At 42.1% G+C, this 13,048-nt stretch overlaps 1 protein-coding gene across 1 annotated transcript in view; it reads right to left on the bottom strand.

The window, feature by feature from the left end:
* DYM (dymeclin) overlaps positions 1-13,048 on the bottom strand; it is a 340,650-nt gene that overhangs the window by 111,089 nt on the left and 216,513 nt on the right. The window contains 1 exon segment of the mRNA XM_027576031.2: positions 5,105-5,207. Coding sequence (XP_027431832.2) covers positions 5,105-5,207 — 103 coding nt within the window.

Below are 13,048 nucleotides of genomic sequence, written 5' to 3' on the forward strand. Positions count from 1 at the left end.
TGAGAAAATATATAATTTAGCTTAAAAATTACACACGTCGGGGCGCCTGGGTGGCTCAGTCATTAAGCGTCTGCTTTCAGCTCAGGTCGTGATCCCAGGGTCCTGGGATCGAGCCCCGCATCGGGCTCCCTGCTCAGCGGGAAGCCTGCTTCTCCCTCTCCCTCTGCCCCTGCTCGTGTTCCCTCTCTTGCTGTGTCTCTCTTTGTGTCAAAGAAATAAATAAAATCTTAAAAAAAAAATTACACATGTCCACTACATGTTAGAAACTAATCATTTTTGACTAAGGAAACAACCAAACCATTCAAATTGAATGTCATACAGATAAAATTTAGATCTGAAACTCCTTTGAAGTTTTGGATGCCTGCAAGAGCATGCAAATGTGTGGAGATGGAGCTTCATCCTCATCAACTAATTGGTTAACATTTAGCTTACTTTTTTCAGCCTAAGATACAAAAGACTCATGCCTTCAAAGTGCACTCAATCCTACAGGGAGAGAAGAATATCACAGATGAAACAATTATAGGATATAAAACAGCAGATATTTACTTGTTCCTTCTGCATGTGTGTGCATGTGTGCGTGTGTGCATGTTTGTGTGAGTGTGCCTGCGTGTGTGTGTGTGTGTGTGTAAGAGATCATATATTCCACTGGTTCTGAAGTATTCTGATCTCAAGATGCTTTATATTCTTAGAAATCTCTGATGCTCTCAAAAAACTATTTTTTTTTTTAAGATTTTATTTATTTGACAGAGAGAGAGAGAACACAAGCAGGCAGAGCAGCAGACAGAGTGAGAGGGAGAAGCAGGCTCCCCGCCGAGCAGGGAGCCCGACGGACGAGGGGCTCGATCCCAGGACCCTGGGATTATGACCTGAGCTGAAGACAGCCGCCCAACCAACTGAGCCACCCAGGTGTCCCTCAAAAAACTATTTTTATGTAGATTTTATGTATTGGTATTTATCGTATTACAAATTAAAACTAAGAATAATTTATTTTTTTTTAAGATTTTATTTATTTATTTGACAGAGAGAGACACAGTGAGAGAGGGAACACAAGCAGGGGAAGTGGGAGAGGGAGAAGCAGGCTTCCCGCGGAGCAGGGAGCCCGATGCGGGGCTCAATCCCAAGACCCTGGGATCACAGCCTGAGCCAAAGGCAGACGCTTTACATTGAGCCACCCAGGCATCCCAAGACTAAGAATTATTTAAAACACAAGAATACAAGAATACAGAAGTACACATTCTGTGAGTGGCCAATGAAATGATCACTCATCATGAAGCCTCTGGACAACTCTACTGTACAGTCATGGGTAAAGGAAAGTAAAAATGAGAACCCTGAGAACCACTGGAATGTGTGTGTGTGGGTTATGTATATATACCCACAGACACACATATAGACATTAGTAACATTATACTTGCTTAGCATTCAATGATAAACTCTTAGTTGTTATTTATACTCCAGCTGATTTTTCTGATTCTATCTCCTTAATCTTTTTGGCTGGGTCCTTTTGGCTTATAACCTTGCAATTACTGTTTAAAATTAGATGGCAGAGTCAGTCCTACAGAAAGGTTCCCAGGTTGGTTGATGATCAAAGGACAATATAATCTGGTTCCTTATGGTTCCACCTAGAATAAGAGTTAGATTCTTCTTTTCCTAAATAGTTGCTAAGATGACTGTCAGAAATTAGGGGAAAAAAGCTTATAGGACACTGTAACAATATTCATAATTTAAAAACCACAGTTATAGTTTAAAAAGCAACTATAATTCATTTGTTATCTTTGTTGCACTTTATATATTCAGGTCTGTCACACATGACCCAAGTGGTTTTATTTAAAAAAAAAAAAAAAAGTTGAAAGATTCTCCTTTAACAATTCTCCCCTGTCCCTTCAGTCACTGAATTCACTTTTAGGAAACCCTAAAGACAGCAAAGCCCACTCACGTGGCCAGCTGAACCGCATGTGCTTTCCCAGCCTTCTTCACTGCCCCTGGAGAGAGGTTGCAGAACCAGCTCTCCCTCTCTGTACTCAGCATTCTCTCTCCCCAAAGAGGACTTGAGTGCAATTTTAATTTTATTTCCCCTTCAGCAGCCAGGGCAGTCTCCTCATTATCTAGAACTTGGTGGAAGGCTTCAGGTCTCCCCTGAGCTGTTCCGAAAAACAAGGTTGTACTGAAGTATGAACACTCATGTTTCCATAACTTGCTATTCGTTTTCTTTTTTTAAAAAAGATTTTTATTTATTTATTTGAGAGAGAGAGAATGAGAGATAGAGAGCACGAGAGGGAGGAGGGTCAGAGGGAGAAGCAGACTCCCCGCGGAGCAGGGAGCCCGATGCGGGACTCGATCCCGAGACTCCAGGATCATGACCTGAGCCGAAGGCAGTCGCCCAACAAACTGAGCCACCCAGGCTATTTGTTTTCTATGTTGTTATTTGGCGGACTTGTGAATTATACATTATAACGAGCATAACCGTTTTCTTAATAAACTCAGAAACCTCTAGGCAGACTGAAAGTACTCTATGTATTACAGTGAGAAGGAGAACGCATTCCTACTTTTGAGCGCTTGCTTATTCGAGCTCGCTCAATCCCGGTGTGAAAGCACGGCCACGGCTCGGACAGAAGGGAGCCACTATGCTGACAGGGACCCACTTTCCTCTTCCACCTTTTACAGACACGTGGTCTACAGCATGAGTGCAGGACACAGAGTTTTATGTGGCTGTTGGCAGAGACATTTAATTAAAATTTCCAGGGAGGGAAAAAAGGAGAAATCTTTTGTTCTCCCAGTTAATGACCAATTTAAAAGAGAATGACAGGGAGAACATGGTTTCAAATATGCAAATCACTCATAGTGTTTTGCACAGTGGGAATGCCAAGCGAACACACTCAGTTACTATCAAAGAACACATTGCAGTGCTGACTTAAGGCTGCTGCGGCGTTCTCTGGTCACCACGCAGCCAAGGGGCAGCGGGGAGCCCACTGCAGTCATTACTACTGAATAGGGGCAACCCACCCTCTGCAATGAACTCTGAGGAAAGGCAGCAAAACTGAAGTTCATAAACCCGTCTGGAGTACGTTGTGATTTGTAAAGTCTCACACACACAAATGGTAAAATAAGGACTGTCAAGGACAGATTCTAAGTGGAATTTTCCCTGTATTTCTATGAAGCAGATACCTTAAGAAATTCATTTTTACTTAGTGAAAATTTCATGCAAGAACAAGTGAGCAACTCTAAAAACTGTCAGATTCAATAGTTGAATTGGTATGTCTGTTAGGAGTTCAACCTGATCTTTCATGATTGGCAAATACCATTAAATATGATCCATTTTCTCAAAGACATAGTGATTTTCTGGTCTCTGATTACAGGAGAATGCTGCTAGCACAACCTCAACACTAAATACATTCAACACATTTTTGCGGAAGTTATGACATAGGAGTGCTGTGTAAGCAAATGGTAACTGTATAAAAATAAAACATTTATAGAGGAATTCAAGTTTTTTTTTCTTATTTATTTATTTTTTTTTTTAGAGGGAGGGGTAGAGGGAGAGAGAATCTTAAGCAGGCTCCAGCCCCAGCACAGAGCCAGATGCAGAGCTCAGTCTCACAATCCTGAGATCATGACCTGAGCCCAAACCAAGATTTGGACACTTAACTGACTGAGTCCCCCAGGCATCCCTGAATTCAAGCTCTTAATAAACGCAATCCCCACGGCCACTCAGAGGCCCCAATTGAGGCTTCCAAGGAGTGATTAGGAAAAAATATTTTTCTTATAACATGTTATGGCTCGGATAGAAGTGAGCTATTACGCTATTTTTTTTAAAACGCTGAGAATATCCAATTAGCAAGAAAATCATAAAAGATACTTTTTTTTTTTTTTGTAAAAGAGAAGTACTTTGGAATTACAAACTTAATACCTTAATGGGAATGACAGATCATCACATTACATGCATACACAAAATAAATAAAAGAGAAGAAAAATAGCACGAGTTGGGTTGTGGCTGCACCCAGCTATCTCTGTTTATCAGCGACTGCTATCCGGACTGGGGGCCGTTCCCACAGTCTCGTATCAGCACAGCCATTTAGAATGAAACAAACCACAGGAAACAAAACAACTCGCCGGCTGTCTGGTATGCATCACCCACTTCAAACTCTGAACTTAAAAATTCTCTCATGAAGTTTCTAAATATCAACCCACTGAGAGTTGTTGTCCTTATTAGAACTCGATGGACTACTTCTGTGGTCTATGACAAGATAATTTTCAGCATCCTCATCTAAGCCATGTTCCAAAATATAAGGAATGTCACGGATAGTGGCACTGCCCTACAGGCATTCCTAATATTCTCCTTCCTGTTATTCTATAATGCTCATCCCTGTGCTGCTCCTATTCTCCCATGCCGTCATTCTCTGAGGTTAGGTGGGAATAGGCTCTTCATCTTTAAAGTGGATGAAACCAAGGCAACACAAAAGTGCTGTCCTCCACTGACCACGGCTCACAGGCCCAGAGCTGAGCAGAGCCAATTAGATTCTCTCTCCCAGGAATGGAGAATTGGGACTTCAAGACTCTGGTCAGGTGGCTAAAGACACGACCCTCACAGGGAGGGAGAAAGGCTGGAGTGACTGTTTTAGGTCCAAGTCAGCAAAAAGGGAAATCTGGCCAATAGGGAACAGCTCAAGAGTAAAACGAAAGCAAAAGGAAGCAGAGCCTAGAAATTAAACAGCCTCAGAAAGACAAGATATTCTTGAATCCAAAGGCTTTTTCAATTTCAGGTTCTGGTTCTCTGTGAAATTCAGCCTCTGTATCTCTGCCCCTTGAGATCAGTGAGAAACCTCTGCATATTTTCTGTAAGACCGCTTCTTTTGCTTCTGTATAATTAGAGTGGGTTTCTTGCCTGAGGTAACAAGAGTCCTAATTATTAACAGTCACTAGCTTACGGTTGACTCTCTTGAGCCACTTGTTAATAATCATTTACAAGTTTTTCCCTTGATTTGAGATAGCTCTCCTTTATCTGCATGAGAGGGACCAAGATCACAGTCAGATCTTGAGAACAGAGATTGTTACTTACAAACCTAACAATGAAAGGAAAACTTATTACTGACAAAGTAAGGTAACTACTTACGTAATCTGGTAGAGGAACATCATTGGAACTCAGTGAACCTCTCAAGGACTGTGTGGCTTGTTCCAGAACTTTGTTGTGTTTTTTAGACAGCAAGGAAAACAAACTGAAAAAAACAAAAAACAAAAAAAGAACTAAGTGTTCCTTTCCTAGGTTTTATACAGTATTATAGAGTTCTGCAGAATGTCAATTATTCTAAAATATACATGTAATGATTTTTTTCTTCATGCCTGTGTTAACAGCAGGATTAATAATACTATCGATATAACAAAAAAATGAAGTGAGGAGAATGTTTGAATTATAAGGATTCCAAAGAATAAAAAAAAAAGTTTGACAGCTTAAAATTCTATTTTAAACATAGAATTTTCCACTATCGTGGAAAGAACAGTGGACAGAGATTCACACAGACTGAGATATGCACAGACTTCACGAGGAACTCTGAGTGCAATCTATTACTAGTCACTTGGACTTGTATCTTAATTTCGTCATCTTTCAAATAAGTGTGTTGGATTAAATTATTCCTCTAGTATAATATAGTCAACCACTTTTTATCACAGCTTTATCTTGTTATTTCTCAAAAAGAATGACTTTAAATATATATATTATAAGATTTCCACCTCTGGTCGTGATGGATTAACCGGTACCAAATAACCTTCCTGCTATTAACACCTTAAAAACTGGACCAAATATACGAAATGACTTTTTTTTTTCGGATGGTGTACAACATCTGCAGTGCAGGATTGGGATCCCTAGAAGAAGGGAGTACCTGCTTAGGGAAACATTCCAAACTGTGCGGCAGAATGCTGGGACCCAAGCAGTACACAGCAGCATCGTGGTGAGCTGAAAACACACAGGGGTCAGGGCTTGGGGCTGCGTGGCAGGTGGAATTTGCAGGCAGATTATTCCACGGGGGAGAACAAGAGGAAGGCCCAGAAGGCCCAAGGTTCTTCTCCACTTGAGGTTTAGTTTTCTTTTGTTTTACCTTCTAAGGTTAAAAAGTAAACCTCATACTTCCTGCTCGCACCCATTGCCATGATGCACAGATAGCTACTGTGTACCGGCAGTTTATTGTCTGTGATTCCAGAAATGTTAAAGGCAGCAAGCCCTGTGTATCAATGAATACTGTACATACATATCCATCTTTTTTATTCCACCAAATATGTACTGTTCTGTACTTCACACTTTTTTCATTGAATAAAATATTCCTTGATCCATTCAATAAATGTTGAGTGCCAGTAACAGATATCTAAGCATATGGATATACCATAAGTTATTTATATTTAGTCCATTATTAATCAATCATTTTAACATTTCCAGGTTTATTTTTTTATAAACAGCACTGCGATGAACACCCTTGTATATAATTTTTTAGCATACTGAGGTGAGACTATGTACAGGATAAATTCGTTGAAGTAAAACTGAGTAAAATAGTAACGGAATAGAACAGTGAACTGCATTAGCGGTATACGTTTCAAATATACAAATTATTTTGTAAATGATGAAAAGGTAAAAAATCTGTTGGAATAGTGTACAAAGCGTAATCACACGGAAATGCATAAAGAAAAAATTTACTAGGATTCTTTTAGTTTGTTAGCGGTACTTTCAGGAATAAAGGGCATTTCAGGAGTTTTCTGAGACGGAAGGAACTTTGACGGTCAGCTGTAGCACAGGGCATGGCAAGTCTCAGAGGCATGAACTGATGCCCAAACAAAAAGGGAAAGCACTAAATATGCCTGGAAGAAGTGCACGTCCTGGTGTTGGTCAGAAGAAGGGGGGCAAGTGAAGAAAGACAGCACCCCTTGTTGAGTTTACAAAATACCAGCAACCTGGGGGTTCTGTCCGTGTCCCTGGAGTGTCCCTTCAGAGGACAGCAGAGATAATCTATGGTACCTCCCATCAAAATTGTAGGAATCAAAGCACAAAGGATTTGAAATTGTTTCCTTCGGAGAAAAAAAGCGAGTTTTGTTTATTTTCAAAGAGAATACTAACAATCCGGATGCTTTTCTTGTTAAAAGAAGACAAAACAAGGAAGTGAGCCTCGATTCCAACATAAGCTCTTCCAGTTGGGCATAACAGAAAATAATAAGGGCTGAAAATGTTGACTGGTCCACCTCAAGGATCTGTGACCACTGCCCTCAGCTGCTCCTAAGAAAGCTGGTGTGAGAACAGCTGATTTGAGGCCACTTCCAGTTTCCTATCATGAATGAGAAACAGCATTCATACTTACTTCAAGTTGTTATTCTTCGACAATTTAATAGGCTTTTCCCTCAGGTCTTATAGCTATAGAGCTTTCAACTTTTTTTTAAAACATTCTAATTCTGGCTTGCATTTAACATTTTTAAGGCAAAATGACCTAAATGTATAGGAAACATGGCTTATAAATTGCTGAGAAAAGTAACTTCTGGTGAAAGCTTTGCAATCGAAGTACTAGCCCCCTTAGCTTACTTCCATTACAGTAAATGGTAAAGGTATATGATGTTTGAGTGTAAAGGGATAATTCTGGAGTGAAATTGGCTTTCAAGTGTACTATTCACCCAGGATATCGCTGCCAGAGTCCTTGCTTTTAGAACTAGATAAAGACTAGGTTTTTCTTTTTATACAAGAATGTTCACTACAAATTGGTTTAACAATGAAAAACTGAAAACAATCAAAACATTGATGAACAATACAATAGGTAAATATAACTGTCAGATAGTCCTATAATGAACAACTACACGGTAATTTAAAGTTATCTAAGGCTACATGCAACAATATGGGTAAATCTCCAAAACAATATTGTTTTACCAGCAAGGACTCTTGTGGAAGAATGTGACCAAAGTAATATTATTTACATAATGCATTAAAAATGCAAAAACGATATTACCTATCTTCTACACATAAAACATGAAATAATAAAACATATGGAAATGATAAATACTACATTTAAGATAGCCATTATTCTCTGAGAAAGGGTAGGAAATGGGATCAGAGAGGGAAAAAAAGGGGGATTTTTTCCCCCTCTCTCTTTCTCTCTCTTGTTCTATGTATAAAATGTTTTTGTTATGCTGGATACATACATAGGGGATTGCTATATTACTCTATCTCTTTGATGTATGCTGAAACATTACATACCTTTTAAAAATTGGAATAAAAAGAATACCTTATCCTGAAGAAAACAGAGCCTCTGCTAACAGCCAGCATTTCAGAAAAGAAAGCAGCATGTGGACAGACTCGGTATGGTCAGTCCAACATGAAATAGGCTCAGAAAACCACCAGCTGCAGGAAAGGGCTGCAGTTCAGGGCTCACAGGCAGTGGCAGGAGACGAGGCTAGAGCAGAGACAGTCTGGGGACCACTTAGGGCACGTCGAAAGTCCTGCACTTGACTCAATATGGAGAAGAAGCTAATGGAACATCAGTCTAACAAAATGATAAAAGAGACATGTTCCTTGCTCCCAAGGAGCTGAAATCTAAGGTGATAAGAAAAAAAAAAAGCCTGCAATTCTGAAATTGGAGGACACCATGGGTCTCAAGAGCGCACTGCGGGAGCATGGAGGAAGGCCAGGTACATGTCAGAGGAAATCTATCTTGTGGCCTTGAAGGTCAGGGGCTTCCTAGTGCGGAGAAGTATAGGGGGAGGGAGAGTAAGTAACTCAGAAGGGGAAATGGTGTGCCGAGAGGCTCAGAGAGACCACGGCCAGGACAATGCAAGTCCACAGGGTGAGGGTGGCAAGAGAGGAAGCAGAGCAAGACTGGGATGGGCCGATCAAAAAAAAAACATGCTAAGAGTTTTGCATTTCATCTTCTCAAGTTACTGAGGCAAGCAGTAAGTCAAATATTTACCAAGAACCTACAATGTGCTGGGCAATGTGCAAGCTACCTGGGATACAGTGACAAGCGAAAGCAGCCTGGTCTTTGTCCTGCCCTCCTGGAGGGTGCGGCTGGTAGGGAGGATAAACCTACACAGAAGGTTCTATTGTCTGTGCAGTGACGGAGATGGGCAAGGAGTGCTAGGGGAACACAGATGAGGCTGCCCAGCTGCACCTGAAGACAGGAACAGGCAGTCACTGCTGGAGCTGACACCTGAGCTGAATCTGAAGGAACAATTAGGAGTGAGCCAAGCAAGTGAGGCAAAGGTAAAGGTCATCTGGGCAGAGAACAGAGCACAAGGGAAGACAGAGACATCTGAGCACTGTCGGTGTAGGCAACAGGATGGCACACATGTTCATCAAGTGTTCAATTTGCGGCGGAACACAGCGTTAAGGTCGGGCCGGTAGTGGGGATAGTTTATGAAGCGTCTCTCTTAGACCTTGGACTTCATCCTGAAAGCCAGAGGGTTGCATTTTTTTTTTTAAGATTTATTTATTTATTTGAGAGAGAGCATGAGGGGAGGGGCAGAGGGACAGACTCTCCAGCAGACTCCCCGTTGAGTGCGGAGCCCATGAGATCATGACGTGAGCTGAAACCAAGAACCAGATGCCTGACTGAGCCACTCAGGCGCCCCCTGAAAGCCAGAGGTGTTTTAGGACAGCAGGGCTACAACAGGAGAGATGAAAGCAAAGCTGCTGTGTTTGGTGTTCAGGTGGGGAGAATGGGGCAAGGGACGGACAGGAAGTGATCAGTCCTTGTTCAGGCGTGTCCTTGATCTCTCCCCAGTGCACTCTCATCCCATGGTGGCCATCCAGTCCCTGCCACAACCCCAGGGCTCTAGGAAGCAGAGTGAAAAATACAGGCCCGAGGGGCACCTGGGTGGCTCAGTCGTTAAGCGTCTGCCTTCAGCTCAGGTCATGATCCCAGGGTCCTGGGTTCGAGCCCCACACAGGGCTTCCTGCTCAGTGGGAAGCTTGCTTCTCCCTCTCCCACACCCCCTGCTTGTGTTCCCTCTCTCTGTCAAATAAATAAATAACTATAAATATAAATAAATAAATATAAAATAAAATAAAAGCTACTAGGACACACACACGGCTCGCTGCTCATCAAATCATCATGTGAGGCCTGCGCTGTCATTATCCATCCTGTGTTTGGTTTTTAGGGAGGATGAAATCGAGGCAGAGAGGAGTTAAGTACTTTGCTTAAGGCACAGAGCTACTAAGTGGTGGGGTCAGGAGTCAAATTCAGGCAGGCAAGCTCCAGAATCTGTGCTCTTAACGATTCTGCCACGAACCCCAGATAACGCAGGAATATCCAGATGGAGATGGTAAGAAATACCCAGGTGGGCAGTTCAGAAATACGAAGCTGATGCTTGGGAGAGAGGTGAGAACTTTGAGGGTTATCGGCATCAGCTGCCATCACACAAGTACCGGTGATCACCCAAGGATAATGTGTCAAGTAAGAAAAGAGGGACAAGGTCAGAATTCTGGGAAACACCAAGACTAAAAAGTGGAAACAGCAAAGGGGACTTAGAGAAATAGAAGTGGAAGAACAAAAAGTGAAACACATTCTGGAAGACAAGAGAATAATCTCAAGGGGAGAGTGGTCATCACTGTCAAAAGGTAAAGAAGGATTAAAGAAAAAAAAAAAGAAAAGAAACAAAGTCACTGAACTTGGCTCAAGGAAAGAAAACAATGGTGACCTTACCAAAAACCCTTCTTGGAGTGGAGGAGGCTGAAGTGCACCCCCGTGGTTGAGAGAGAAGCCGGATGTGGCAAAGTGGGTAGTGCGGTGGAGCAAAGAACTAGAATAAGACCCTGAAGGGGAGGCAACACAGAGGGGTCACTTCCTAGGAGGTGGCAGGGGGGGCTCCCTCCCTGAGAACTGCAGACCTTGCCCACGACAGCCTTGCGCCCTTCACAACTTATAGTCACCTTCCCTCCATGCCCCCATCCTTCCCTCACCGTGGTGGTCACCAGAGAGAGGAGGAGGAGTACCTCAACTCCACAGAAGAATGGGAAGTTAGGAAACTGAGGTGCAGAGTTGACAGTTCATCTGAGGTTAAAGTTACACAGTGTAGTGAACACAAGTTCTTGACAAATCCTAAAGAGCTATTTTAAAATGTCGAGAAATACAAAATATTATTAAAGTTATTAAGAACAGGGCTGTGGACAGAAACCAAATCTCCTTACGCCAAGCTGATACTTCCTCCGCTGCAGGCAGACTCCATCTATGTGCAGGAACGCCTCCTTTCTCCTCTCTGCGCCTCTAAATGCTGCTTGTCCTTCAAGCCCAAGTGCATGCTGCCCATTCCATCCGGTCTGTGAAGGATCCCTCTGACCTGTGCTCACCCTCCCTCTGAACTACACTACCTTCTCCAGGCCTCAACTGACACTTCAATATAGTCTCACACTGCTGCTTACCTTGTTTTTAATCAGCTTTATTGAGGAATCATCAACACAGACGAAAAATTAACCAATTTTAGGTATACAACTAGATGAGGTTTGACAAATTGAAACATTCATGGGACTCATCACCATAATCGTGACGTAGAACATTTCCATTCCCACAGGATGTCCCCTGTGCCCCTCTGCAGTCAATCCCCTGCTCCACCACGGCCCTCCCCGACCCCAGGCAACCCCCGAGCTGTTTCCTGTCACTGCAGTTCTGCCCCTTCTAGATTTCAGGTAAATGGGATCATACCATGTGTACTCTTTTGTGTCTGGTTTCTATCACTTAGCATTCCATCCACGTTGTTTGGTGTATCAGTAATTCATTCCATTTTATTGCTGAGTAGCCTTCCATTGCATGAACAAACTTCAATTTGTTTATCTATTTATTAGTTGAAGGACTCCTGGGTTGTCTCCCCTTCTGAGCCATTATGAATAAAGCTGCTATAAACATTCTCACAAAAGTTTCTTGGTGAACAAATGTCCTCATTTCTCTTGAATAAATACTTGGAAGTGGAACTGCTAGTCTGTGTGCTATGTGTTTAACTCCATAAGAAATGGGGACCGCCCGTCCCACATTCTGGCTGGCACTTGCTATGCCAGTCTTTTTAGCGTTAGCCCTGCCTGTGGGTGTGAAGATTTAGCTGTGGTTTTAACTTGCATTGCCCTAATGAATTTTCCTGTGCTCCTAGTTTTGTTTGGTGAAGTGTGTATTCAAATCTTTTGCCCGATTAAAACAATGGGTGGTTTTCCTTCTTCTTCCTGAGTTTGCAAGAGTTCTTTATAATATTCTAGATACAAGTCCTTTATCAGGTATTTTTTTGTAAATACTCTCTCCCAGACCAGCAGTGAGGTGTGTGTGTGTGTGTGGGGGGGGGTCTTTTCATTTTCTTTCTTTTTTTTTTTTTTTAAAGATTTTATTTTTTTATTTGAGAGAGAGAGAGAGAGAGAGAGCACATGGGGGAGGAGGGTCAGAGGGAGAAGCAGACTCCCTGCCGAGCAGGGAGCCCGACGCGGGACTCGATCCCGGGACTCCAGGATCATGACCTGAGCCGAAGGCAGTCGCTTAACCAACTGAGCCACCCAGGCGCCCTCTTTTCATTTTCTTAACAGTGCCTTTTGGAGAGCAAAATTTTAGAATTTGATGAAGTCCAATTCATCAACTTTTAAAGAAAGATTTGTGTTGTGTCCTAAGAAACTTCTGCATAACCCAAGATCCCAAAGATTTTCTCACATGATTTGTGGCATATGGTTTATAGTTTTAGCTCTCCAATTTAAGGTCTCTGCTCCATTTGGATGCATGTACGGCATGAAGTAAGAGTCAAGGTTTATGTTCTCAGGTTGGTTGTTTGAATCTGAGTATTTCACTGTTGCGGCACCATTCGTTGATAAGACACAAATTCCTTCCCCTTTAAATTACCTTGACAGGCTTGTCAAAATTTCACTGACCATATACGCATGGGTCTATTTCTGGACTCTATTCCATTCCACTGGTCTATAAATCTATTACATACCAATAATACCACACTGCCCTGACTGCATTAGCTGTAATTTATAGTACACATCTTGAAATCAAGGAGTGTGAGTTCTCCTTGAGTTTTCTTTGTCAAAATTGCTTGTGGGTATTCTAGTATTTTTGCATATTCACAT

The sequence above is a fragment of the Zalophus californianus genome, chromosome 14, assembly GCF_009762305.2.
Source record: "Zalophus californianus isolate mZalCal1 chromosome 14, mZalCal1.pri.v2, whole genome shotgun sequence".
Lineage (NCBI taxonomy): Eukaryota > Metazoa > Chordata > Mammalia > Carnivora > Otariidae > Zalophus > Zalophus californianus.